At 45.0% G+C, this 24,492-nt stretch overlaps 3 protein-coding genes and 1 long non-coding RNA gene across 12 annotated transcripts; 1 reads left to right on the top strand and 3 right to left on the bottom strand.

The window, feature by feature from the left end:
- Window positions 1-896: 896 nt before the first annotated feature.
- On the bottom strand, window positions 897-6,897 carry abhd17ab (abhydrolase domain containing 17A, depalmitoylase b). Of its 3 annotated transcripts, XM_057039256.1 has the most exons (6): window positions 6,603-6,897; window positions 6,118-6,144; window positions 5,691-6,043; window positions 4,779-4,973; window positions 3,701-3,880; window positions 897-2,466 (listed from the first exon to the last, which is right to left on the bottom strand). In XM_057039256.1, the coding sequence occupies exons 3-6, from the start codon at window positions 6,035-6,037 to the stop codon at window positions 2,241-2,243; spliced, it is 948 nt and encodes a 315-aa protein (XP_056895236.1). In that variant the 5' UTR covers window positions 6,038-6,043; window positions 6,118-6,144; window positions 6,603-6,897; the 3' UTR covers window positions 897-2,240. The 3 variants fall into 3 exon arrangements, with proteins under 3 accessions (XP_056895236.1, XP_056895235.1, XP_056895238.1); XM_057039255.1 differs by having other exon boundaries at window positions 5,691-6,038; window positions 6,118-6,897; XM_057039258.1 differs by lacking the exon at window positions 6,118-6,144.
- A 645-nt stretch (window positions 6,898-7,542) lies between these two features.
- zgc:77486 (uncharacterized protein LOC405808 homolog) lies at window positions 7,543-13,827 on the bottom strand. Of its 5 annotated transcripts, XM_057039261.1 has the most exons (7): window positions 13,686-13,809; window positions 13,448-13,474; window positions 12,471-12,670; window positions 12,237-12,342; window positions 11,700-11,827; window positions 11,478-11,585; window positions 7,543-10,402 (listed from the first exon to the last, which is right to left on the bottom strand). In XM_057039261.1, exons 3-7 carry the CDS (start codon window positions 12,628-12,630, stop codon window positions 10,254-10,256), a joined length of 651 nt encoding a protein of 216 aa, XP_056895241.1. In that variant the 5' UTR covers window positions 12,631-12,670; window positions 13,448-13,474; window positions 13,686-13,809; the 3' UTR covers window positions 7,543-10,253. The 5 variants fall into 5 exon arrangements, with proteins under 5 accessions (XP_056895241.1, XP_056895243.1, XP_056895239.1 ...); XM_057039263.1 differs by lacking the exon at window positions 13,448-13,474 and having other exon boundaries at window positions 12,237-12,339; window positions 13,686-13,827; XM_057039259.1 differs by lacking the exon at window positions 13,448-13,474 and having other exon boundaries at window positions 13,686-13,825.
- Window positions 13,828-13,890: 63 nt separating this feature from the next.
- On the bottom strand, window positions 13,891-18,923 carry plin3 (perilipin 3). Of its 3 annotated transcripts, none has more exons than XM_057039252.1 (8): window positions 18,782-18,923; window positions 16,817-16,906; window positions 16,518-16,713; window positions 16,330-16,412; window positions 15,963-16,194; window positions 15,192-15,532; window positions 14,781-14,999; window positions 13,891-14,662 (listed from the first exon to the last, which is right to left on the bottom strand). In XM_057039252.1, the coding sequence occupies exons 2-8, from the start codon at window positions 16,883-16,885 to the stop codon at window positions 14,522-14,524; spliced, it is 1,281 nt and encodes a 426-aa protein (XP_056895232.1). In that variant the 5' UTR covers window positions 16,886-16,906; window positions 18,782-18,923; the 3' UTR covers window positions 13,891-14,521. The 3 variants fall into 3 exon arrangements, with proteins under 3 accessions (XP_056895232.1, XP_056895233.1, XP_056895234.1); XM_057039253.1 differs by having other exon boundaries at window positions 14,781-14,996; XM_057039254.1 differs by having other exon boundaries at window positions 15,246-15,532.
- A 2,837-nt stretch (window positions 18,924-21,760) lies between these two features.
- LOC130529240 (uncharacterized) lies at window positions 21,761-23,882 on the top strand. The gene is made up of 2 exons (XR_008951524.1): window positions 21,761-22,427; window positions 23,024-23,882. It is a non-coding gene; the product is annotated as an uncharacterized LOC130529240 (long non-coding RNA).
- Window positions 23,883-24,492: the final 610 nt, after the last annotated feature.

Raw genomic sequence — 24,492 nt, 5'->3', positions numbered from 1 at the left:
CCAAGCACACAGACAGCAGCTTTTATCCGGGGGCCTTTGTTTTAGCTCCTCTCGTGCAGACGGCCTGCACGTCCACATAAAAGGGTTCTTATGCCCGTGGCTGTGTCGAAGTCAGTGTGTCTGAGTGCTGAAATGCTGCTGCTGCTTATGTTTGATGAAGCAGGTCAGGCTGAACTAACCTTGGTGTGTGTGTGTGTGGGGGGGGGGTGGGGGGGGGGGGGGGTGCTGCTTCAGCTGCTTTTAATCTGTAAGAGCATTTGAGTGAGACACCAGATTGTTTATGTAGCCTGTTGAAAAGGACCTGTGTGTGTGTGTGTGTGTGTGTGGTGTGTGTGTGTGTGTGTGTGTGTGTGTGTGTGTGTGCTCCATCTGTCCCCGTTTCCTCTCACAATGCGACAGGGTGACAGACAGAGCAGGCAGGCAGGCAGAGATCACAGTGCCTCTGCTGCTTTAATTAAAACATCGTTTGACCCTTCCTTGGCAGTTGATTAAAAGCCTCATCGCAGCTCCACAAAGAGGCGAATGTAATATAAACGCATCAGGCAATTAAAGACTCATTTACTCATCAGACGATTGTGCATCTGAGCCTCTGCGGCCGTCGAGTGCAGGCTGCTCATTATTCAGAGCATCGGGACTCAAGTGGAAAACACCTACAGCAATAATAACTCCTGCTCCTCTTTAAGCATTTAGTCATTGTTGATAATATAATAACAGTATATAGGATAGCCAGCATATGATCCATTTAGTGTATTAATTCCTGTGTTTTTAGAGGTGCTAGAATGTTGCTCTGATGCTCCTCAGGCATGAAATAAAAACCTGAGAGGCGAGTTGTTCTTGTTATCTGTGTTCTGACCACTAGATGCTGCTAAATCTTACACAGATACCAGGAGAAATGATCAGTTCTGATGATGCTTTATTCACTTTCATTCTTGGGTAAAATAATTGTTAAAGACCCAATAAAAATGGGACATCACAGCACAAATCCAAACATTTGAATACAGGACAATAACTTTAATTTCTTGAGGCGGGGGCACAAAAAAAAAAAATTCCCTTGTGTTAAATCACTGGTGTTCAGGCCGACACAAACAACCCCTAATAACTTATTACTGATGACACTGCTGCATTATGACAGTGTAATAATGTCAGATCGATCGCGTCGATCAAACATTTGTGTTTGAAGATATTAACAGCAGAAACTCCGGATAAAGACAGTTAAACTTTGGTTTAAATACAAGTAAACCTGAAAATCCTTCCACTCCAAAAGAGTCATAATGTTTAACTAGAAAGCAGCATGATGTACATAAATCAGGTAAATCAACATGTGTGATTTGGGGAGGGTCACGTCTTAAAAATAAATAAATGAGAATATTAAATGAGTACAATATATGTAAAAGAAGTGGTTAACAACATAAAAAAAGACAAATTTAAACCAGACTTGGATGGGTTAGTTTCCAGTTGTGGGTCACTTGATAAAATAATGATTAGTGATACGATCAGAGCTGGAAGGACTGATTTAAAGCAAAGTGTGTGTTTGTGTTCATCAGGCCAGCAGGTAGAAGAGTGTAACGCAGCAATGAAACCTCTGTAGCAACACAAAGGATAAAAAGGTTGAACACTGTACAGGACCTTCTGCCTTAAGATGGAGCCGAAACAACAGGGGGGAGCCTGACCTGTTGCCACATGTGTGAAGTGCACACACACTCTTGTTTTGACAACACTGCTGCACAAATTAAGTTTATGATCCCATTATACGACCCAGCTCCAAGACCGGCGGAGATATGGTGTCGAAGCAAAATGGGTGATGGAAAAAAAGGGTTCACTGACTGCTCAGTGATAAGATTCATTCTGCCATTCGAGATAAAAAAAGACTGCTGTGATGAAACAAGAGAAGCTGCAAAGATTTATCTGAAAAAGAAGATAGTGACAGATAAAGAGAATGATAAACGCCTACAGGTTACCTGAGTAAAACGTTGAATACAGCAAAACCAAAAGAAACCCCACCACATTCTGCCTTCATCAGGTGACAGATGTTTTACACACCTCAGTCCAAAGGAGCACATCTGCTGCTAACAGAGGGGCGGACTAAGCAACTGTGCTCTTAAACAAACACGCCGGCGCTGCGAGGACTGCGTCTGACTCCAGACCTTCATCACAATGCTTCGCTCCAGTACATGAAAAGTCAAACAGTGTCTGAGACGAGCCGCCGTCCCCCCGTCCCCCCGTGATGGAGAGCTGCCAGCTCAGGCGTGGTGCGCCGCCACCTCCTGCCCGATGAAGCGGCGCAGACGCTCCAGATACTGGCTGTACAGTTCAATGTCATTGTGTCCCGCTCCCTCCACCCACAGAGGCTCCACCGCCTTGGGGCAGCGCTCGAACAGAGCCAGGCCGTGGGAGAAGTCGATCACCTCGTCCTCTGTCCCGTGGATAATCAGCACCGGGGACGTGATTTTAGAAACCTTCTCGATGCTAAAGAAAGAAAGAAAAAAAAAAAGGGAGAGTCGTGTGTTAAATTAAGTGTATGTGATGAGGCGCCACTTTGGGGGAGGGTAATCCGAGTTGTGATAAAGGTCAACTCGCTTTGTTTCGGAACAATGTGTGAGAAACAACCTGTTCCCAGCACAGTCCGGACATTTTCGCTCCGGCGTGAGGTGAAAAATCTCCATTAGAGCGCTCACATTCAGCAACCAGCTCAGCTGAACCCCCTATTTTTACTTTTTAAACGTTCCTCTTTCCTTTGACAAATGTTAAACACATGAAAGGTTGAGTGAGGCGTGGAGGAATCCTCCCTGTGGCAGCCTGAGCTCACGGGTGACCTCCCATGTGGCCTCCATGAGCACTAAGCTGCTCCCATCAGGATTCTGCTTCGGATTAAAGACTCTGTGGTGGTTTTGAACAGCACTACCCATGAGATTAATCGATCCTGCAGTAAACTGCTTGATCTACCACTCGTTTTTACTCTTAAGTTGTGTACTTTAATATTAATATTCACAGTTTGCTATGGCAACACAAGGAGCTGTTTCTCAGCCCACTAAACCAGCAGCGAGGCTTACGCTGGGTTCCTACCACCGCTGTTGCTCCCTCACTGGTCCCATCTGGGATTAGACTGTTAAAGCTATCCGTGGCTTCTCCTGACCTTCCAGAGATAGAGTTATTAAAGCCACCCTGACAGCAGGGGGTACAGACTGCAGCACTAGTGCACTGTAGAGACAAAAGAAAAGACTCCATAATGGTATAAAAATAAAACATACAGCCCAATCAACACCCACACTACGACCACACAGAGGTGTGGGACGGCTCCTCTGTAACAGAAGGATGGAATATCTGAGCATAAAGCTGGAAAACACATCACCTGAGCTGATAAGCAGCTCAGCTTATGTGTTCAAAGTATTCAGAAGGAGACCGCTGTAACAGTATACTGCAGCAGAAGCTCAGTGATGTCACTAGGACAGGATGCAGACAGACCCAGGTAACCGTGGGCAGAGAACCTCGTCACATCCCATCACAGACCGCACAGGGGAGTTTCTAATCTGAACCATAATGGCCTTGAAGGTTTGTAAATGCAACTGGAAAAACAAGTAAAACTGGGATCCACGTGTTAAACTGAAACTAAAATTGGTGAGAGGAAGAGCATATTCTAACAGTCATGAAAACAGTAAACAGGTCGCTGGTTAAAACTGGGACAGAGGGTGGAGAGACTCACTTGGGGAAAGCGTCGAAGCAGTAGGTTTTCTTTGTGTCTGGGAAGGCCACTCTCATGCCTGACGTTAGAGGAGAGTGCAGAACCACGGCGGCGCACTCGTAGCGCGATGCCAGGTCGACAGTGGGGACGGTCCCGATGCTCTGGCCATACAGGATGATGCTCTCTGGGCTGATGCCATACCTGCACCCACAGACACACAGGAGTGTTGACAAGCTGAGCAGAGCCTCACCCTCAATATAAAACAGTACGTTTTCCTCTGAATAATTGAATTTTTGATTTTTTTTCCTGAAAAGAAATCCTGTTTTTCAGATTTTTATCGAAACCCTTCAACATCCCCGGCGAAGCTCGATCAGCATGCCGTACGTGTCCAACAGAAACGTGGCTTCGTCTAGGAGATCCGAATGGGCTCCTTCTGAGCAGACTAATAGCAACACTGTCTACATGGCTTAAAGGCAGGACTGCCAGTGTCCTACAGGCAGATCAAAGTAATTCTTGATACAACTAAACGAGCCGGTTGTGTTTTCTTCCATTCCATCGAAGACCAAAAAACAGAAAAAAAACCTTCCTAGTATGAGGATAAGGTCATATCATGCAGTCCCAGATGTGGGAAATCTAAACCATTTTAGCTTTAAAACATAACAGACAGTTAAATGGGGCAATAAATGACAGAGAAGAAAACTAATGTAAATATAGATATGGTCCACAAGTGCACGTTCCACCTGTTCATGCACCAGACTTCAGTATCAACCAAATGCACTTGAACTCATCCACCCAAACCTAAACACCTACATCATGATGCGCTGCCTTCGGTGATGAGACATTTTATCAAACCAGTGTCCTTGAAAGACATTTGGCCTACAGCCATCTCTCACCGCTCTGCTCCGCCGTGACCTCCACTTTTCTTACCTCCATTCATCACTCCTTCCTGAATCACCTTAGTAAAAATCAACTTCTACTAAATGTCCTAACTTACACCCTGTTCTACATCATTGTGCTACTACGTACAGCATACGCGTTTACTGCTTCCAACTATGCTTTGATATGAATCCAAACATGACGCCCAATTATAGAGACATACCGTGTGCGCAGAGCGTGCCAGGCAGCATCTATGTCTGCGTAGAGGTTCTTCTCGGTGGGTTTGCCTGAGCTGACGCCGTAGCCCGAGTAGTCGTAGGAAAAGATGTTGCAGTTGATTCGAGTGCCGAGGCCAATGTAGAAACTACTCATCTGGCCAAGGTCGACGGCGTTGCCATGGGAGAAGAGCACTGTAAATCTAAGAGGCAGTACAAGTAGGTTACCGGGGCCAGTAGTTATTCAGAGAAAATGTGCTGTGCTTCAGTTTCTTCTTTAAATGGAAGACCTGACTGGCAGTAAAATGGATAAAGGGGGAAAAAATCTATTGGTCTGTCTAAAAATGTGCATGTTATAATGTGCAAAGAATTCAAATCATGCCCACATTCATGTAAAAGTGAAGAAGCCAGGGCATTCGCAGGAGGAACCTTGCCAGCTGAGCCTTTGGTTCTTGTTCATGAGAGCGTGCTGAACTCCCCAGAGAAACCTGATACTTCTATGAGCTGGCTCTTTGTTTATGAACACAGCCTGTGGCTTTTCTCTCTGCCTCTCCACTCAGAATGTGTCTTCAGTGTTCTGCCATGTCGGGTCACGTTTTGGGTTCATCAAACAGAAAGTAAGAAGCCACCCATGGATTCTATCCCTCTCGACATTTTAAAAAACAGTATTAATTTAAAAGGAAGACAACAAACAATCCCAACGGGTAAAAAAGCATGAAGGCAAAGTCTCTGAATCAGCTGGGTCAACAGGAAGACACATAAAGGAAGTGAGCATATATTTGTGGAAGCAGACTGACAAGGAAGGAGAGTGAAAAATAAAATGACCCCTTGAGCTAAGTGATCTATAGACTCTGTACCCAAAAGATTATCTGAACATACTCGCTGCACTTTCCCAATGTAGGTTAAATAATAAAGCTCACCTGGCATTAGGAACACAGCGGATGTACATGCAGCCTATTCTGTTTCCCCGACTAGACCGAGTGAGGAGCACTTCTATTGTGTCCAGCTCTCTCTGCGAGTACTGAAACTCTGCACGCTCCGCCAGATGGAGCTTCCAACGGCCTTCCACGTTCCCCGACACCGAGGCGCTGCTCCGCGCCCGCGTGGCAGAGATCCCCTGGCCCGGTGCTGGGGGGCCCGCCTCTGGTTCCGGAAGAAAGGTGTATGTGGGCTCCGGAGGCAAGAAGGCAAGCTTCGCAGCTATACGGCTGGGGCAAGGCGGGCAGCAGAAGAGGCAGCAGACCTCACTGAAAGAGAGTCCATTCATCCTTCACTGTGCAAGAAGACAAAAGAGACAGTTGTAAAATGGAGCTTCTTCAGAATGTCTATGAACCACAGCAGACCTACCTGCTCAGCAAAATAGCTTAGCTCAAGCTGTTGCAAAAAAATAAAATAAAAACAAATGAAAAAACCTAATAATAAAAACAGATTTGTTACCTCCTCCCTTGGCGGAGGTAACAAAACTCAAAAAAGGAACAGCTTCCTCCAGCCGCTGGAAAAATAGAAAACCCACAAGTGCACCGTCAGCAGAAGGAAAAGTAGTCCGGCCTCCGGGTGTTATTCACGATCTACCTGTTGTGTGTTCAGGTCGGTGACAAGTCCACATCGCACCCATTTTGTGTACTCGACACAAGTGACTACTGTCTAAGAGCAACTGTGCGGATTCTCCGACACTTCCGTGGGTATGTAGGGAGACTAGGACCGCATTCCACGGCAGATGTCATCTAAGAGTGAACGACACGGCGAGCGGTTGTTCACAACACGCAAACCAAACGGCTCCCTTTCTACAGGAAGGGGCTATTTCATATCAAGAGCGGTTAAGTTATATTTACCAAAAGAAAGTACGTATTTATCCGTCAGCTAACGTTGTCCTGGGTTAAGCTAGCAAGATGACATAAACACGGACACCCGAGTAAAAATTACGCTCCTTTGCGGTCCTCCGGCGGAGAGAAAAAGGCGTTACAACACCGTCTCCGGCGGAAAAAATCCTCTTTTAAAATTCACGTTAGGCGACATCGCCGCGTCCTCTGACTTTCTGGGTGGCGTCTTTGTATTTAAATTCATGTACGCGCACCGTTTACCCAGATACTTATGTGCTGTTTTACCGCATCCGGAAGCAACAGCTGACAGGAAGTGACGTGTTATTGACAATTAAGGGAGCGTTTTATGATTGAGGACGGTGTGGAGAACTTTGGAACACGACATTGGAAAATGAATGTTTATGCCTGTTGTAATATTCAGAAGTTATTGTCACAATTATGTGTGGTAACTGCAACTAACGATCTGTTATGTTCGCAGACACAAAAACAAGTTTGACTTTGAGTTGAATTGATCACCGGTGCTTTTAATGTGTTAGCCAGGGAATAACACAGGCGGGATTTAATAAGAGCTGGGCCCCAATTGTGCTTTATTATTGTTGTCATGTCACACCTATTACCCAATGGTTTAACTATAATTACACCCTGATAGTTCACTGATAATGGGCAGAGTACTGAGGGAAAAGCGACAGGATGCTGCAGAGGATGTTGCACCAGAATAATGCAAGCAATACTTTTTTTTTTAAAGCCAATTACCAGCTCTGGTAAGCTAAGATCTTACTCAATTACCATTGTTCCTATTTGTAAAAGTCTAGTATAATACAAATGTTTTTTTCCTCCCAGTATTAAAACATTGAGAGCCTTTTTATTTGTTGTTGAATAAGCTGTTATTTAACAGTATTTTAATATAACTGATCGTGAAATGAGTTTCATTAATGAACACACAAGGCGAGTATAAGTTAAAATAAACTTTGTGAATTTATTGTTTTATACTTAACTCTTACACATCATACAATCCTAAATCTTGAAAGAAAAACAAAAAAAAAATATCTGGTGGTGTTTCTGGGGGACTGGGGTGCCAAGAAGAACAGCTGTGAAAATCTAAGCCTCCATTCATCATCCCTCAATCAAAAAAAAGAAAGAAGTTACTGTAATCCGTCTTTACCCAGACAGCAACGCTCACCCGTCAGATCCAATATCAGTCTAAACCTTTTCACTATGAAAACACTGCTTATGAAAGCCTGCGTGACGTGATTGGAGACACTGAGAAATGGAAGGAGGAAATCAGAGGGATGGAAACAGGGAATGTGCTGATCTGTACTGTCAAGATTACTCAGGTATGTTTGCTGTTGCTGCTGGTGCCAAGTTCTTCATTGCAGACAGACGAGAGCATTTTAATAATGCAGCCGGGTAGATGGGTAAGAGTAGTCTGGTAGCGACAACAGCCGTCATGTGACTTGTTGTGGGTTACATTCAAACTGCTCATGGTTATTTAAATAGAAAAACGGGGGTTAAGAAGCCCTGGAATAAAGAGGAGCTCTCTCAAATGACACGAATTATTAACCTCATGACCTTTCCTTTTAAATACAAGGGTTATACTTATGTTCAACTTAATTCTCTTTTTTCTGGCATGCCAAGATAATATAAAAGCATATTGCGAATACGAACACAGTAACACTAAATCAAACCTAAAGGCGACCAGTTCAAACACATTATTCTTAAGTACATTCTGTACTGCCATGTTCTGTGGTTTGAGCAGATTTGACCGACGCTCCTCTGTCGATGTTCAACAATAAAGACTGAGCAACATTGAAGAGGAGAGCTTGTGGAAACGTAATAACTGATGGTGCAAATCTCCCGTGTGCAGCTCACACAGAGGCCTTTCAAACACTTCAGTAACGGTGAACGCATGAGCGGCGGTTAATCGGCGAGGTTAATGCGTTTTCGGGCTGTGTGGAAACTAGTAAAGTAAAGAGGAGCACGATGAAGTAAAAGTGCCATTCAAGGCACATTTTTTTTTAAAAATGGATCATTAAGTGATTTTACACACACAGTACTACTGTTCACTTGAATCCTACCTTTATTACCTGGCAAGAATCTACAATAAGATTATGCTATATGAATAGGAGTCATATTGTATTTACATTTAGAGTCCCGTTGATGTGAACCTACAGGTTTCCGATCATGCATTTGTGCTACTGCTGTGTGGGTCCAGCTCCATTTCAAACTGTGCAGTCAGTTACAGTAGCTCGTATGTTTGCATGCGAGTTCGGTCTCACTATAAGAAGCTAGCTAAGCGTTCTCTCTAGTAAAAGGACTCCACTGGATCTCAGCAGGTGGCCAAAGCGCAGCACGCGGCTTTTGTAGCGTTGCAACAACCTTTACATCAGCCGAGCCGAAGGCGTGCTGGCGAGCGGAGCGACTACCCAGGTCAGAGTTCATTCAGCATGTGTCAGTGGTTTGCTGGTGGTTACAGAAACGCGGAGCTTCGCTCTCCACGGAACGGGGAGGCCATCCGAGGGGAGCGGCGCCACGGGAGAGGCCCCGTCAACCGAACAGGAAGGCAATTTCTTCAACAAGCTTACGATAGAGATCATCTGTGAGCGCCCCGTACGGCCCCTACACGCGGCCCAACCTGTGCCCGGCACTCGACACGCTCGGCTGTGCTCCCAGTGCACAGCTCTAACGGCTTGGCTGGACTCTCGTCGTCATCAGAGCTCGGATTTTTTTCCCCCCTCTTTTATTCAAAGGTTACATAATCAAGATGTGATTACTTAAATATAATTGAAAAGGTTAAGAGCAAATCTCGGTGATTTGCTGACACATGCTGCCAATCCTCCAGCACAGACCAACCAAATGATAAAAAATAAATAGAATGCAATCACACAATTCAAGCTAACTACAATATATTAATATAGATCTTCTGAAGTCATACGTTCATTAAAACAGAAAGGAAAAAAAAACAGAATTCAATCACTCGGTGGAGTCTAAATTCTCACCCCCCCCCCCCCCCCCCCCTCTCCATGAACCGTTCATGCACCCAATATAAGAATGATAACTACATTTCAAAGAGAAACATTTCTGGAAAATGCTGACAACACGTGGCGGCTCATATCAGAAAATGACGGGGACAAAAAGAAAAAAAATAAATGAGCCAGATCGACAAGACAAGATCGACATCATTTTCAGCCCGACAGAAAACGATATAGTCAGAAGCCCTTAAAACACTCTCGCTAACAAACACTCTTATTTTGGTGTGATTTGGTTGGTTTTTCTTAAAAAAAATGCTAGAAGTTAACAGAGCTCTTTGTCATTATTGTCACATTGTTTTTAACTTCTTCCCCCATCTCATTTCAACTGTATTACAGGGATTGTTAAAAAAAAGGGAACTCACCTGATCCACAAGGTAAGCAAAAAGAAAAAAACTCTAAATTCTTTCACCCCCACATTTAATACACACATCCATCACACTCCCATATCTCTCAAATGCACACACACACACACGCGCGCGCACTGCAACACTCCGTTTCAGCCACAGTCACTACAGGAAACACAGAGAGATGCTAGCCAGGAAAGCGTCTCGGCTGTGCCCCCCCCGACCCCGCCCATATCAGTTGTTTCCCTCCAAGTCACCACTGTTCAAATCCACCACGTCGGACACGGTCCTCATAACTTCTGAATTTTCTCGGCCACCACTATGGGGTTCTCCTTGCGTATGCGGGCGGCGGCCGCACTCCGGTAATCGTAGGGACAGTCGTGTTTGTCGGAATAACGGTGAATGGCACAGAACAGGTTCCCACAGCGGCAGTCGAATCCTTCAGGGCAGAAAAGTCCGTCAGACCACATTGAAACGAGACGTTCAAAGCATCGTAATTAGGCCGCAACTCATGTTTATCCCGTCAAAGAAGATTACGTGAGAAAAATAAACAGTGTTTAGAAAAAAAAGGGTGCAGATTTCTCGGCGGGACGCACTTTTAGAGTACCGCGCGTCCGTTAACCCCCGTGTTTGAGCCGGCGCAGCTGCAAATGTGTTTATCCCGTTTCTACAGGAGTCGCTTCAAAAGTGAAGCAACAAATGGGGAGAGAAGCACTAAGAGGAGGGAACAGATGTTGGGGTTCGTGCACTTTTGAGCTCATTTGGTGAGGAGGGGATTCAGCAGGACTTCTGAGACTACGGAGGACTGGGGGGGGCCACAACACCCCCTCATCTGCCTGATTTGAGTAAATCTTCCAGAACACAAACCACAGATTACTGGGAATTATTTTAACCAGGTAAATAAATCCCTTGTAAGGTTCCTGGAAACGTTTGTGGAAAAGGGGCTGTGACGGTTCACAGGGTGGCTGCCCCACATCTATATTTAACCAAATATCAAGCTATTTCTGGAGACGTGTTTTAGACTGGAGAATAAACCTTCAGCAGGCCGTTAAAGCCTCGTCTGGAATACTGTGTACTACGATATAATTCTGTCAATAGACGAGTAAGTTGTAGCGTTTGTCAAACACTGTGCAGCTGACACTGTAGTTGGCACCATTGAATGACTGTCACAAGCAAAAAAAGAAACTGGTTTTAAATGAATGAATAGACTAATAAATGGGCTGAAGGAAAGCTTAAGCTCATTTTAAAACCAAGACTGTAACATCTTTCTGTCTGAAGTCCTGTTTTAAGCTACTGTTGAACTTGGATTCCACACAATGAAATATGACCCCACCAACATTTGCACCATGAAGTTGGCCTGTAAAAGGATAAGAACGTGTCACTCACGCCAGAAGGGGAGCTGAAACTGCCAAGTGTTGAATCGCAGTAAAGAAGGCCCCCGACTCTTAAACCTTTGAACCCAGAGCTCTCCGGTTACTGTGTGTGTGTGTGTGTGTAATTCTCACGGTTCTTACCGGTGAGGCCCACTTTCTTCCGGCAAGAAAAGCAGCGGTTCTTTTTCTTGTTTTTATCAGGAGTTTGGTCACTGTCAGACAAAGCTTGTGCTGCTTCCCCTAGAGGCTCTGGGAACAAAAGAGACCAAGTGAGCTGCGTTCCTGCCCCGGTGTGAACTTCAGCAGGCAGACAGTAAATTAGTGCTGATCTGAGATCAGAATGCTGTTTTCTGTGACATTTACCTGAGCTGCTGGAGGCGCTCTCCTCTTCCCCCTCGTCAGCCTCCAGCCGCTCCGAGTCGACAGCTCCGGAATCCTGGGAGATGCTCATCGCTGTCATCTGCTGAGCAACGGGACTGGGAGAGCTGGGACTGACAAAAGAGGCTGGTTAGAATTCTGGCGAAAAAACATCTGACATAACAGTTTTCCCACGTTCTTTTTATCTGCCAACTAAAACTGTACCAGCCTTGAAAGCCATAACTACTGCTAGCTGAACAGCGAGTGTTGTACGTTTGGGTGATAACATCTCGTATTTGTATGAGCATTGAGAAGTGATGATGTTGCAGCCAGCCCTCTGATTTAATTAAACAGCCTAATGAGGACAGGCTGAACTGATTTAACCATTTAGCCAATAAAACTCGAGCTCCAAACAATTATATATCCGATACACTGAATGAACACGTTACTATATTGGAATACTCACATCCATTCAACAAGCCACATATTTCATCTTTTAAAATCCGCCAGAACCTTTTGAAGTGGACCTGCAAAACAGCATACCTGGTCATTTGCTCTTCCGGGGGTGTCCCAGCCACCTCTACGCTGGGTTCTGAGGTTGTGCTTTCCACAGGCGCACCAGCCGATGCTGTCGGTGAGGTAGCGGCTGCTGGAGGATAAACAAAAGAGGAAAAATCTGTGCTTATTACTAGTCTCATCTCTCATATGTCACAGTCACTCACATTTCCAGTTGGCACCCATGCAAAGTTTTGGCCCCACTGACCCATATCCTCATACCTTTCTCTCCTGGGGGGCTGGATCGTCCACCTCCCTGCTGTCTCTGCAGGTGTTCCTTGTAGCAGACTGAACACATGCCATTGGTGCGGGGGTTACCGTAAAAACCACATCCCATAGTACAAAGCATTGGCACCTGCGTCTGATTGGTCTCCTGAGCCATGCTCTGGCAAGAGGGGGTTGGGGGTGTCAGCAGATGTTCCCTAAAAATGAAGTTTGGACCTGTAAGTTGAACTGATTTGGGAATCACAGTCATGTTCTGTTCATTTCGCTTCAGTCCTGAGATTTAACAGTTTGTTAAACCCAGACGCACTAACACATCTGAGAATTTGGGATGAAACATTTGGAAAAGTCAATAAAACAGCAATCAGTCCACTGCATTGATTTAAAAATATAAATAGGAGGCCAAAAGCCTGGGATGAAATGTAAAAACTCTCATAACTGATTCAAGTCGAATATTGTAAATGGGGTCAAAAGAGCTGAAGGCAAAAAGATGTGAGGATTTCAACCTGCTGTCAAAATGCAACTAGATCAAAAGTCGCCGAATTTATCTTCCTCCTTCTCACGTTTAGGGTTGCAAAGGTGTTAAAGGGAACAGGGAAAGGGATTCTTCGAGCTCTGTAAAAATCTAAAAAGCAAGTCTGTAAAATTCAAGCTAACTCAGCTACTTCTGCCGCACACCAAGATGTTTTTGTCGGCTTAAACTTGTAAAAATACGCACAACCCCCAGACATACCATTCCTGAAACTTCCCAACAATCTAAAATCATCGGGTGCCCTGACAAAAGACTAAGGCCACTTTGTTTAAAATTTTGTTAGTTGGAAAACTTGCAGTAGACTGTTCCCCGTTGGTCTGTATGAAAAAACAATTGGCGAGCTATGCCTGATAGCTCAAAGCAAACACTAACATTAGCAAACAGCCCGAGTAAATGTTTCGTCCCTGACAGTAGACAACAGCTCAAAAAGAACACCAAAACCCACCGAGTTGTCTTCCTGGGTGGCCAAAGACTGGAAAATGAAGAAAAGCCCCGACAACAAAGTGAAAACATAAGCGTGTTTAATCGAATAATCGCCAGCCTCCCTCGGATAAAGCTAGCTCCGTCGTTAGCATCACCGACCAGTCCGAAAACGCTGCGACTTCCGACGGCCTCCTAATCGGTTCAAACCTCCGCAACACAGAGCAGAGACGTCTCGTAACGGTGTAAACTGCGTGCGCTACCTTTAATCCGATGGACCGAGGAATGTCGACGATCTTGGGGTTCGAATTCGGACAACTTGTCTCCCCAGCCGAGCGCGAGGCCTCCTACCAGCGTTAGCTCGAGACATTCGAAACAACGAGCATGACGTCACCCCCAACAAGCCTCCAGCCGGACGAGCCAACACAGCAAAGTCCACCACCCCGGCCCAAAAACCCGGCACCAAAGTCTGCATTAACTTCAGATTTATTCATGGGTACCAACGGAACATTTGATTGCATCTTTGCTACTGCTACAAGCCAAAAAAAGAGAGGTCCAGACACTCCGCACTGATGTTACACGACAACCCCAATATAGTGTTATGTTATAAATGTGATTACAGACAGAATAAAGCAGAATAAAGTCTACTAATATTAAGGGAATTTTAAAATGTCATGTAAATATTTGAATGAAGGAATGCATTACCAGTTAGTTCAGGCACCAAAAGGTCAAACCAGGATAAATAAAGTTCACATATGATCAATTAGTGTAAGGCCACAGCTCAACAGTTAAACTGCTTAACTTTATATAAAGCACATGTGGTTTCAGACATAAAGGGTTTACTACTGGGTTTGGTAAAGATGAAAGAAAAACAGTAAAGCTACCATTTGATATAAATCTGTCTATCTAACCTGCAAAGACTGAAGCATCTTAGCAATAATCGTGGTATCTATTGGTCACCATCACTGGTTCCGTGATTTCTGGATCTCACCCTTTAAGGGGGCTCACGGCAGAAATAAGCCAATTTGGTGTGACACAGTATATAAAGAAATGCGGCGCGGACACGAACAAAATGGTTGGAAAACAGCCTCTGCAGGTTCTAATTGTGTGGGCCGCTCTGCTCCGTCGCCACGTGTTCCTCGGCTTTCTCTGTGATCTGGGGGGCGAAGGGTCCCACCAGCCAGTTGAGCGGCGTGTTGTGGAGCAGATACTCCATGACGCCATCCAGAGACTGTTGCACCTAGAGGGGGAAAAAAAACAAAACACATTCTCTTACCTAAATTACTACATAGACACATGACAAATAAAAGAACAAGTGTAGGCAAGTTAAAAGCAGGCAGCATAAAGGTCGACTGTACTTGTGTCAGTTGGTGGCGGCTCCGCTCCAGTATGATGGGTGTGATGGAGCTGGTGCTGCCCAGGGAGGAGTACAGGTCCTCAGCGGACTGCCTGGCGTTGGTGATCTGGTCCTGCACTGTCCCTGGTAAACCCTGAACGCTTGACACCACATTCGAGCACGCCGACCTCAGCTGATCGCTCATGCCGCGCACCATGGACAGAGCTCGCCATTCCAGCTGCTGTGAGCAGAATGTGGACACAACACATGTAACTGGTCTTGATGGTTGCATTAGCGTCCAGGTGATGATGATGATGATGATGTTCTTCTCATTCGGTTTCCCTGATTCAACATTAATGGTTAATCTAATCATGCGTGGGTGGCTTAAACCATATTTTCCATTTTAACACTGTTCCAAATCGTATCCCCTGACCTCAGCTTCATCCTTAATCCCGTCCGGTTCTGACTCGTTCTGTCCGGATCCCACCTGCTTCTGCTTCCACTCAGTCCAGTGCTGCCGCAGCTGCTCGGTGGCACCTTCTATCTGGTTACCGGCAGAGCCCAGACTGGTACGGGCGCTCTCCAACAGGTCGAAAGTGCTCGTAATCTGAGTCACCGCATTATAGGTGTTATCCCGGGCCTGGCGAGCCCGGGCCAGGGAGTGCTGCAGGGCTCGCTCCTGCACTTTGGCAGAGAGCTTTCCCAGGCGGACAAAGTAGCTCGGGCTCCCTGCTGAGGCGGTCACCTGACCAGAGGCAGGTTCAGCCACAGCAGCTGCAAGAGAAAGAAAAAATAAAGCAGGTTATGCTATTGCCTGCAACACCGTCGCCTTGGAAACCGCTTAGTCACAGAAATGCAAAGAATCCTCAAACTGCTAAGCCTCTTGAGAAGTGGCAGCATTTTCACATTCATAACCAAACGATAGTTGAGCGTTTCAGGTTGTCTGGCTCCGGGAACGTCAGAGGAGCAGGTGTCGAAGCTGTGTGCTGGAAACTGCTCAGGGCCTTTTGGTCCAAATTCATGGTTCTGCCCCCTTTTTCTATGAATAGCACCGAGCACCCAGGGAAACAGATTCAGCTATTGCTGTTCTAAGTAACGATCGCGGCTCCGTTTGATCTGAAAATCATGGTGAATAAGTCACGCGTGCCCGTTAATCAAGGGCCAGGTCCGCTTGTGATTTCTTATATTCTGGGCAGCTACTGACCCAGCTCCCTCTCCGTCATGGGCAGGTTCTGGTCGACCCATTCCTCAGAGCGGCTCAGCGCCAGGCCCATCCCGCTGCTGACCATCTGGCCCATCCTGGTGCCCATGGCGCTGATGATACCTCCGCTGACCGCTGCCCGGGTCATCTCCACACCCCCCATCACGGCGCCGACCACAGCATCTTTGGCCCCCGCCACGGACTGGTACACCATACCCACGGTGTCCGACACCACCTACGGAAAGAGTTATTTAACTACTACGGCATCAGTTTAAACAGATTGCTAGATCTCCCTTTACATTAAATATGACCTCAAAAATCAAAGAAAATGTTGAAAGCAACCATCAAAGGGCAGCGTTTCAGGCCTGACCTGGTTTGCTGGTTGGTGAAGAACCGGCATCTTCTCCTCCATTTTATCCAAACCTTTCAGAGCGTACTCATTAACCGTGGCAACTGCAAAACAAGAGGCGCGGGATTGGAACGTCAATTGGGACTGAAATCTAAATTGTGACGTGAAGTCAGACGTGGGCGTGCCAGGGTGCAGACGGAGAAACCTACGCTGTGGTTCTATGATGTCCAGCAGAGGCTTGGACCCTGTGCTGGCCGCTGCTCCCAGCGTCCGGACGCCGCTCTCGGCTGCATCCATCACTCCTTTCAGCAAAGGCAAGCTCTCCTTGGTGCTGGTGTAGGACCTGGACACGACCTCACAGGCTGAGCTGACCAGCGGGAGGTTGCTCACACGGGCAACGACATTCTAGGTCACAATAAAAAGAAAGAAAATCGGGAATTCAGTGGTCTGTTAGGGATCAGCAGCTTTTGGACTTTGGACTGTGATCCTGGGTCACGCTGCTCCCCACCTGCTGGTCTCCATCGGTTGTTTCTGGTGCCGTAGCTCCGGGTTCGTTCGCTCCCCTGCTGTCTGCCATGGTGACCGCTGGATTCAATCTCTGAGGGGAAACCGAGTCAGAAAGTCAGCTCACAATGACGGGAAGGAATAATGACACCAAGCTTCCGCTCTGCAGCCTTCTGTCTAAACGGCTGAGACACTTTTGCTTAAAAAAATCAGAGCGGAGTCTTAGAAATTTGAGACTAAAGCCTGACACCTGCCAGTGGCAGCCGTGGTGACGCAATGCCAATGAAACACCCTGAAGCCAACAGTGTTAGTGTTGAAAGTGAATATTTATTATTAACAGCTCAATATGAACAAAACATGAGAAGAACATTCAGCCTACCCAGGAGAAAACTCAGGAATTTCAAGGTTAAAATCAAGTTGTAATCCTATTTTCAAAAGCATTAGAACAGCATTGTGGTGTTTAAATTATACACGGTTAAAGTTCTGAGGCCATGGGAAGTAAAAAGACTCAGCTTCACATCCCTCAAAAGTGACAATCATGATGTCAAACACAAACACAAGCTCTCTCTCTCTCTCTCTCTCTCTCTCTCTCATTTAGCTTGATGGATGTATCGTTTCACTTGAAGATGATGAATGTCCCGGCACAAAGGAAACACGCCTACATGATATCAAAGATCGATCAGCACAAAGGGAAACAGAGGAGGGAAAGGACAACTGTCTGCATGAACCCGAGATTCCCTAAAAAATAGGCCTTGCCTCATTCACTCAACGTAACCTATCATAAACCAGGATAATTCAACATGATTTGGGGCTGACAGCTGCTGGCCTCCTCTGGTTCCTTCTCCGCTCTCTTGCTCCCAACATGTGGGTAGCATCTGTTCCGCTTCCAGATGGTAAAGGCAGACAAGAGTCTACCTGAATTCACTGGAACATTGTTAACAAGATTCCAACACGGCTGACCTGTTGTATAGGGCAGACAGTTCCAGAAGAAGATGGGAAACACAGATCGCTCGAGAGAAGAGCTCAGCCATGCAGCTGTAAATTGTTGCCAGGAAGCCACCAACGTTCAGGTAGAACACATCTGTCTACAGATGGGACTGCTGACAGGTAAGCCACATATCCAGGCTTAAAACCATGGCCTCCTCCCAAAGCCACGGCATTCACTTTGAAAGGTATTTTTGGGAGAATTGAATATGCACTTTCTTGGTCAATGAACATCTCTGGGCTGTGTGTGACTAACAGTTGCATTTTATTGCAACAGATGGGTTGAGCAACATATTCTGTCACATAAAGGAAACATGACACTGCCAGAATAGCCTTGAGATAACTGTCAGGCAAATAACTGTGATGAAGACAATATACTCAACTAATCCAGCAGGTGACTCTTCTTCACTTGTGTTTTAAGTTCAGTCTCATGATCCTTTCAGAGGGAAGCCAAACCATTTTCTTAAATTCTTTTTTTTCTCTTAAAGAGTAAAGCTTACCTGAAGGAACCTTTGATATTGCTGACCAAACTTAATCTAATCTGCTGAACCAATATTGAGATACCTTTAGTCAGGAGATAAAGGGGCCTGTAACGCTGTGTTGACAATAGTGGCTTGTAAACAGGTAAATGAATTACAATTGGCACTTTAATCCAAATTCCAATTAGAAAACAGATTTACCGTCTCATACCTAACACGAATAAAGCGATTTGAGCAGCTAACGTTGCCTTATAATATGAACTTTAGCCCAGACACTGAGCTGTGAGTCACCTCTTCTAAACAGAAACCTCATCCACACTTTATATCATCATTTCGCAGCGTGAGCAGGTTGCTGCTTTGCTTTAGAGCCGAGGAAGCTAGCGAGGCTAACATTAAATATAATAAGTTTAACACGTTTGTTCATTAACGTACACTGGCTAAATGAGCACCGCACCTTCATTTGTTAAAGTTTTTGTCAATTTTAAACCAGAGTCGCGCTCACTGACCTCACTGACGAGATGCCGGGACTCTGTCCTGGTGTCACCTGCGGGCTAATCTGGGTCAAAGGACGGGTTCGACCCACAACAATGACTTTAACGGGCACCGAACGCCTCGATTGCGCCGGAAGTCAGCCGCTGGGGGCGTGGCCCGAAAACTTTTAGCCAATGAAATCACAATGCGGAAGTGCGACTCACTATTCTCACGTGTTTGTGGACGTCAGCCGCGATGTTTGGGCGCGTTTCACGATAGATTCGTTGTTTCTAGTACGCAAAAAAGCAATGCATATGACAGTAGGTCAAATCCAAGCAGAGGATACGGTGATAAATTTGGATCTTATTCGCCCTTATGTTCGTTTTTTAAAAATTATATCTGCTATAGGTTAATAATGTAGAATGACGTCTCCAGATCAACGTGTTATAAACTTACAAAATACTCTGTGAATACTCTGACGCATAGAAACTGATTACTTAATATATGATTTCAAAAATAATTTGCTGGTAATACTCCAGTGAATCCACATTTGGCTGTTTGTCATGCTGCCAAATGTTAGTAGAACATTTTTTAAATAAAAATCACGTTTATCTGAATGTAGGCATGTGATTTGGGAATCATTTGTTTAAGGAATTGAGTTTCCTTATAGTTTGAATAATTGTGTGGTTATTTATTATTTACAAGTTGGTGGTCCAAAGTGGATCTTTTTCTAAATTTATTGACTTTAAACAAAGCTTCTGTCGTAGCAGGTGTGATCTTGTCCATTAGTGATTTATAAATGCGTACAAATATAAGGATTTGTCCGTATAGGATTTACGACGTAAAGTCAGCCTGCAGTTGACACATTGACCGCGAGAGGGCAGTCTTTACCCATCGCGTCAACACCGACACGCCTCACCGACACAGAGCTCGTTCCTTTTCTCTTAAATAATAAAGGATGGAAATAACCTCCAAGAAAAGCGAGTGGTGGATGGCAGAGGAGGGCCAGAACACATTTGTAGGTTCAGTTATTTTCGTATATAAGTTTTATTATTTGTGTGGCACTGACATTTTTCATATCCCCGCTAGACATCTATTACATTCTCCCTTTCCTGTGATAGGATTTTCATTATCAAGGCCATTTTAGTCTTCATTTTATGTGCTTTTGTATTTTTTTATTGTTATTATTATTCTCAAAGGCCACATCAGGCTCCAGAGAAAGGAAAGAGATTATCTGTAAAGTAGAAATGTATTAAATAGATGGATTTGCTCAGCCTTGTTTGCACCGTTAACAGCGGATTGGAGGGTTCCCCTCCTTTCTTTAGTATTGTGTGTTATGACTTAAAGTACACATTCATGCATGTTATTGGCACGACATTCTCCTCCCAGCAAGTTAAGCAACATTTTCCCCGAAGGCCGTCATCTGGTCCTGCTTAACTTTTAGCTCTGCCTCACTGAATCACTTGATTGAGGCCAAAATTGTTCTGGATATTGAGTAAGTGAAGATTAGCAGATAACAGGGAAATCACTCATCCCTGAGAGGGAAATGAGCTCTCTGGTCATGGGCAGGTTCCGCAAATCTTTTCAAATAGATTTATCATTAAGATGTTTTGTGTCCTTTACCTTCAGATCGTTCGCTCCCAACAGAAGAGACACGCATCATTGAGAGCAAATAATCAAACCCCAAAACAAATCAGAACCAAAAGCAGCAGAGGTCACTTTAAATTCAAGTCCTAGAAGGACTTTGAAGCCTTTTCCATGGGTGTTTACTTATTTTCACATCCATCATCCTCATCAAAGAGCAGTTTTGCTACTATAATGAAATCCATTTGCTCCGATTCAGGTTTGCTAATAATGCAAGTTTCAGATGTACCAAAGCAGATCACGTCACGACCACTTCTGGGGGTCAATACTCATTTCCCCTCCAGGTTCCTGCAGTCACAGAACCATAAAAATTAACCCCTGTCCATTAATAACTACCCCGGTCTCATCTGCGCCGCACAATTGTTGGGATTCTTGTTTCCAGCATCCTGAAACAAATTTCCGGAGTCTTACTGCGGGAGGTATCAGTAACATGTAACCCAGCTAAAAATTGCACGTAGTGTGAAACTTAATATGGACCTTTTGCCCCCATGATCAGCCCATTAATGTTTTAATACGATACCACAACAGCTCTGCAGTGTTTGTGTGTTTTTTATTGGATATCGACGTAATCCGAGGTTGCACTGACAATCACCCACCAGTTCTATAGAAAATTCCAAATTTATCATCTTCAAATGGACAGCAGTTAGCATAGCCTAGCATACTAGCACCTCCAGTGCTCCACCAATAATTTGAATTTAATGTCTTGAATGTATTAATTATTCTTTTGTATGTTCTTATCTCTATTCTAATTCCTTCTACAACACCCACAAACATCTACTGCTGTGCTGCACAAAGTCAACTCTAGCTAACGATGCTAACAACAAGAGCTCAACCTCGGGCTTTTCTAACTTTGTAACAGGAACGTCGTCAATTTAGATCAAATCATGATTCATGAAGAAGGGAAGCGTTATAAAATGGGGACACGAGCGCTCGATAGCAGCTTGGCAGGCTGCAGCAATATGAATGATGAACAGGCGTCACAACAATCCAACTGTCCCAGCTTCACCGTCGTGCACGTCGTCCATGATTATGTGGCCGACGGACACACAGACCAAACCTGAGGTTCAGTGTTGCTGATTAGAGTTGCACCCGAATGCTACAAAGATATTAATGAGTGAGTCAGTTTGATGAACTGTTGACCTGCCTGAAGGTCCAGGGAGGGAACGCAAGGGCAGTAATGGAGGGAATGTTTACTGACTCCAATCTGAAAATAGATCTAATAAAACTCATGCGTGCATCTACATTAAATTTTTTACAACAACAAGACTCTTGAATCTTCTGAGTAATTTTGTCCTGCATAGTAAATCTTTTTATGGCTGCTCCACCTTTGGCTTCAGGAATATTAGAAAAGTGATTTGTGGGGACCTCTCGCAGACCTTAAAAACACCTCGTGATTTGTAGCCCAGCTCAGAAAATACGCCAAATGCCAGATCACAGCTAAAAAAAAGCCCCGACCAATTTCAACGTTCCCACAGAGGCTACGCAATTTCCGCTCGCTGGTTTTTACGACATTCTCTCGGCGTTTTAAATACCAGAGAGTGATTTCCTATTCCTGCGGGCCCCTCCTGTTTATTTTCCAGCCTCCAGTTCAACCCAGAGCCTGGAGTACAGGTCAGCTGCCACGGAGGAGTTTGAGAGGGAGACACAGAGATGGACGGGGAGAGCAATCTCCCCCTGAAATATTTATGCTTCTTTAGTGTTGCGGCTGCGTGGGGTTTTGACAGTGATGGCACGTTAATGTAAATAGAAGGTCACGGACGCAGGCTCTCTTGCCGTACATTAAATTTGCAGGCTTTTCTTCGCCGTTCTGCTTTTCTTCTCTTACCCATCGGCCCTCTCCTCAGCGCCGTGTCCTCCGCATTGCTTCAGCGGAAGCGCTCTTGGCCTCTGTCCTCTGTGTGTCTTCTCTTCCCACTAAGTATCAAATCTAATTTCCTCTGCTGTGTCGTCTCCGCGCCGCAGATGACAGATTGATGGCCGCCTCTGTGGAAGCTGCCCTGATGATAGCCGCTGGGATGGGCCCCGACCAATTTACAGGTCTGTTTGCCTCTGCTCACTAGATGATTGTCATATTTAATATCCTAAACTAGGTGACTTCAGTGTATTAGTGGGGCTGGTGGGGGAGGGGGGGTCCATCCTGGTCCGTTCTATTACTGGGCCGGCGCGCTGTGGCCACACACAAGGAGGTCAGGCCACACAGGGAGGACGCAGATGAGACATTATCCCCGAACAAACATTTTTAAAAAGTAACCATACGAGTTGCTAAATATTTGAATTTTGCTTCCCTTAGACGAGATGATCAAAGAGTCATTATTTATGAAAAACAGGCTGAGAGCTTTGATGTAGGACGCTAGTGTAGCGGCGCAGAAAATTGAGTTTTCAGTGCGAATGCTAAAGTCAGCGCCGGTCGTTCTCCATGAACGTCGGCATTTTTCTTGTTTTTATACGAAGTCGCAAAGACATATTTCACTTTAGCAACAAAATATTTAAGTCCTGTTAGAAGACGAATTGGAGTGTTTGGCCTTTTTCAAGGGGAGGGGGAACTGTTTTGCTTTATACCAAGGAGTAGTTAAAAGAGATGAATCCAGCGATTAAATATGTCCTGACCTTTCTCTACTGAACCGGATCATCAGACCCCTCAGCCTGGGAAACAGAGTTGAACTCGGTGACCCCTGTGTCCCCCAGCACCGACCCCCTCCTCTGAGCCCTCCTTTGGATTCGTCATATTTCCGTGGAACTGGAAGTGGAGGGACTGACTTTGTCTGCCGGGACTTTGCTGCTCTGCTCCTCTTCTCTCTGCTGCAGGAAGATAAAAAGAAAAAGTGCATCCGCCATCAAAGGCTGCAGTTTTCCCGCTAAGCTATTCTGTGTCATGACAGCTCTTCCGCTTTTAATCTCGCTCAGGTCGACTGCCGCCTGCCTGCTCTGACACACCGGGCAGGATGAAAGGACGCCGGCAAACACAACACGTATTCATTTATTTCTGTCCAAAGACAACATTTGACAGGAGGTGACGCGGCAGGAGCTCTTTGTAAAGTTGGACTGAGATTCATGTCTATTCAGATTAGCCCTAAATAGAATAATAAAAGTAATCAGGTGTATAAAGAACGGACTGCAGCAGCGATATGGTGGGAAACATCTACATTTTTGCCAAAACACTCCCAAAGTGATGGTGACTGAAGGCAGGAAGGGCATTACTGCGTTCTATTGATGTAGCTCTGCCAACCTGTAGGATTCCCAGATTAGGAAAGTGAGGGGTTTGATTATTTAATGGTTTAGACACTTCTTTAGTGTAAAAGGTACCAAAGGGTGGAACTCTGCACACTCTTATCATTTACAAAGCAAAATGTTTGTATGTGGAAAGAACAAGCTAATGCTAACTAGCAGGAAGTCAGGTTGAGTCCCCAGTGTGTCTAAGATAGTTTGTGTTTCTGTTTGGGTTGATATTGCTGTTATGTAATCAAGATTTGCTTTAATAAAAGGTGTAAGTCATGACTTGTCTGGTCTGTTTTTGCAGATATTGGTGAGCTCAAACATTGTTTCACTCTGGGGGACAAAAATTAGACCACTTCCCATTTCAGTACACTCCAAGGAAATGCAGCTCGACTATAGTTATTAAGAGAATAAAGCTTTTCTTCTTTGAGAAATTCTGCTAATAAAACCTAACCTGTGGGCTGCAATCCACAGATACTCCTGAAAAGATGAAAGAAAATCCACTAGTTTGAGGCTAAAAGAAGTCTGAATGCCGCTTTGCTGCTCAACATTATGAAATGTTACACAAGAAATATAATATTCATACTGTAATCCTCTGGCCACACATTATTTGGACATATTTTGCCTATTTTTTCCTTTGAAATTGCCATAAAACAGCTTTGATGTTCTTCCACCCAGCTGCCTCGTCAACATTTTGGGCCACTGGCAGCCTGATGGCGCTCGTTCAGCTCCAGCATGTTTATCCTGACATCAGCAGATGGTTTCATTTAGTTGTGATCATGTGCTGTACTTTTAATTGTCTCAGTTTTGCAGTGTGGTACACACAGTCTGTTAACTACCGAGAGGCTAAACAAAGAGAGCTGGCATCTATTTATGCTTGATAATCAGC

This window comes from Takifugu flavidus, chromosome 7 (genome assembly GCF_003711565.1).
Source record: "Takifugu flavidus isolate HTHZ2018 chromosome 7, ASM371156v2, whole genome shotgun sequence".
NCBI classification, from domain to species: Eukaryota; Metazoa; Chordata; class Actinopteri; order Tetraodontiformes; family Tetraodontidae; genus Takifugu; species Takifugu flavidus.
This window is presented reverse-complemented; position numbering and strand designations above follow the sequence as displayed.

Bases quoted from the DNA above. Each gene is read 5' to 3' on its own strand.
- zgc:77486 (XM_057039259.1), bottom strand. From the start codon at position 12,630: ATGGCTCAGGAGACCAATCAGACGCAGGTGCCAATGCTTTGTACTATG. The intron at 11,828-12,236 runs GTATGCTGTTTT...CTCTTTTGTCAG, and splicing joins CCGGAAGAGCAAATGACCAG to TCCCAGCTCTCCCAGTCCCG. The intron at 10,403-11,477 runs GTAAGAACCGTG...TCTGCCCTGAAG, and splicing joins GAAGAAAGTGGGCCTCACCG to GATTCGACTGCCGCTGTGGG.
- abhd17ab (XM_057039255.1), bottom strand. From the start codon at position 6,037: ATGAATGGACTCTCTTTCAGTGAGGTCTGCTGCCTCTTCTGCTGCCCG. The intron at 4,974-5,690 runs GTGAGCTTTATT...ACTGCCTCTTAG, and splicing joins CGCTGTGTTCCTAATGCCAG to ATTTACAGTGCTCTTCTCCC. The intron at 3,881-4,778 runs GTATGTCTCTAT...CTGTGGGTGCAG, and splicing joins TGGCACGCTCTGCGCACACG to GTATGGCATCAGCCCAGAGA.
- plin3 (XM_057039252.1), bottom strand. From the start codon at position 16,885: ATGGCAGACAGCAGGGGAGCGAACGAACCCGGAGCTACGGCACCAGAA. The intron at 16,413-16,517 runs GTAGGTTTCTCC...CTTGTTTTGCAG, and splicing joins GGACATCATAGAACCACAGC to TTGCCACGGTTAATGAGTAC. The intron at 14,663-14,780 runs GTACAGTCGACC...TTCCCCCTCTAG, and splicing joins GCCGCCACCAACTGACACAA to GTGCAACAGTCTCTGGATGG.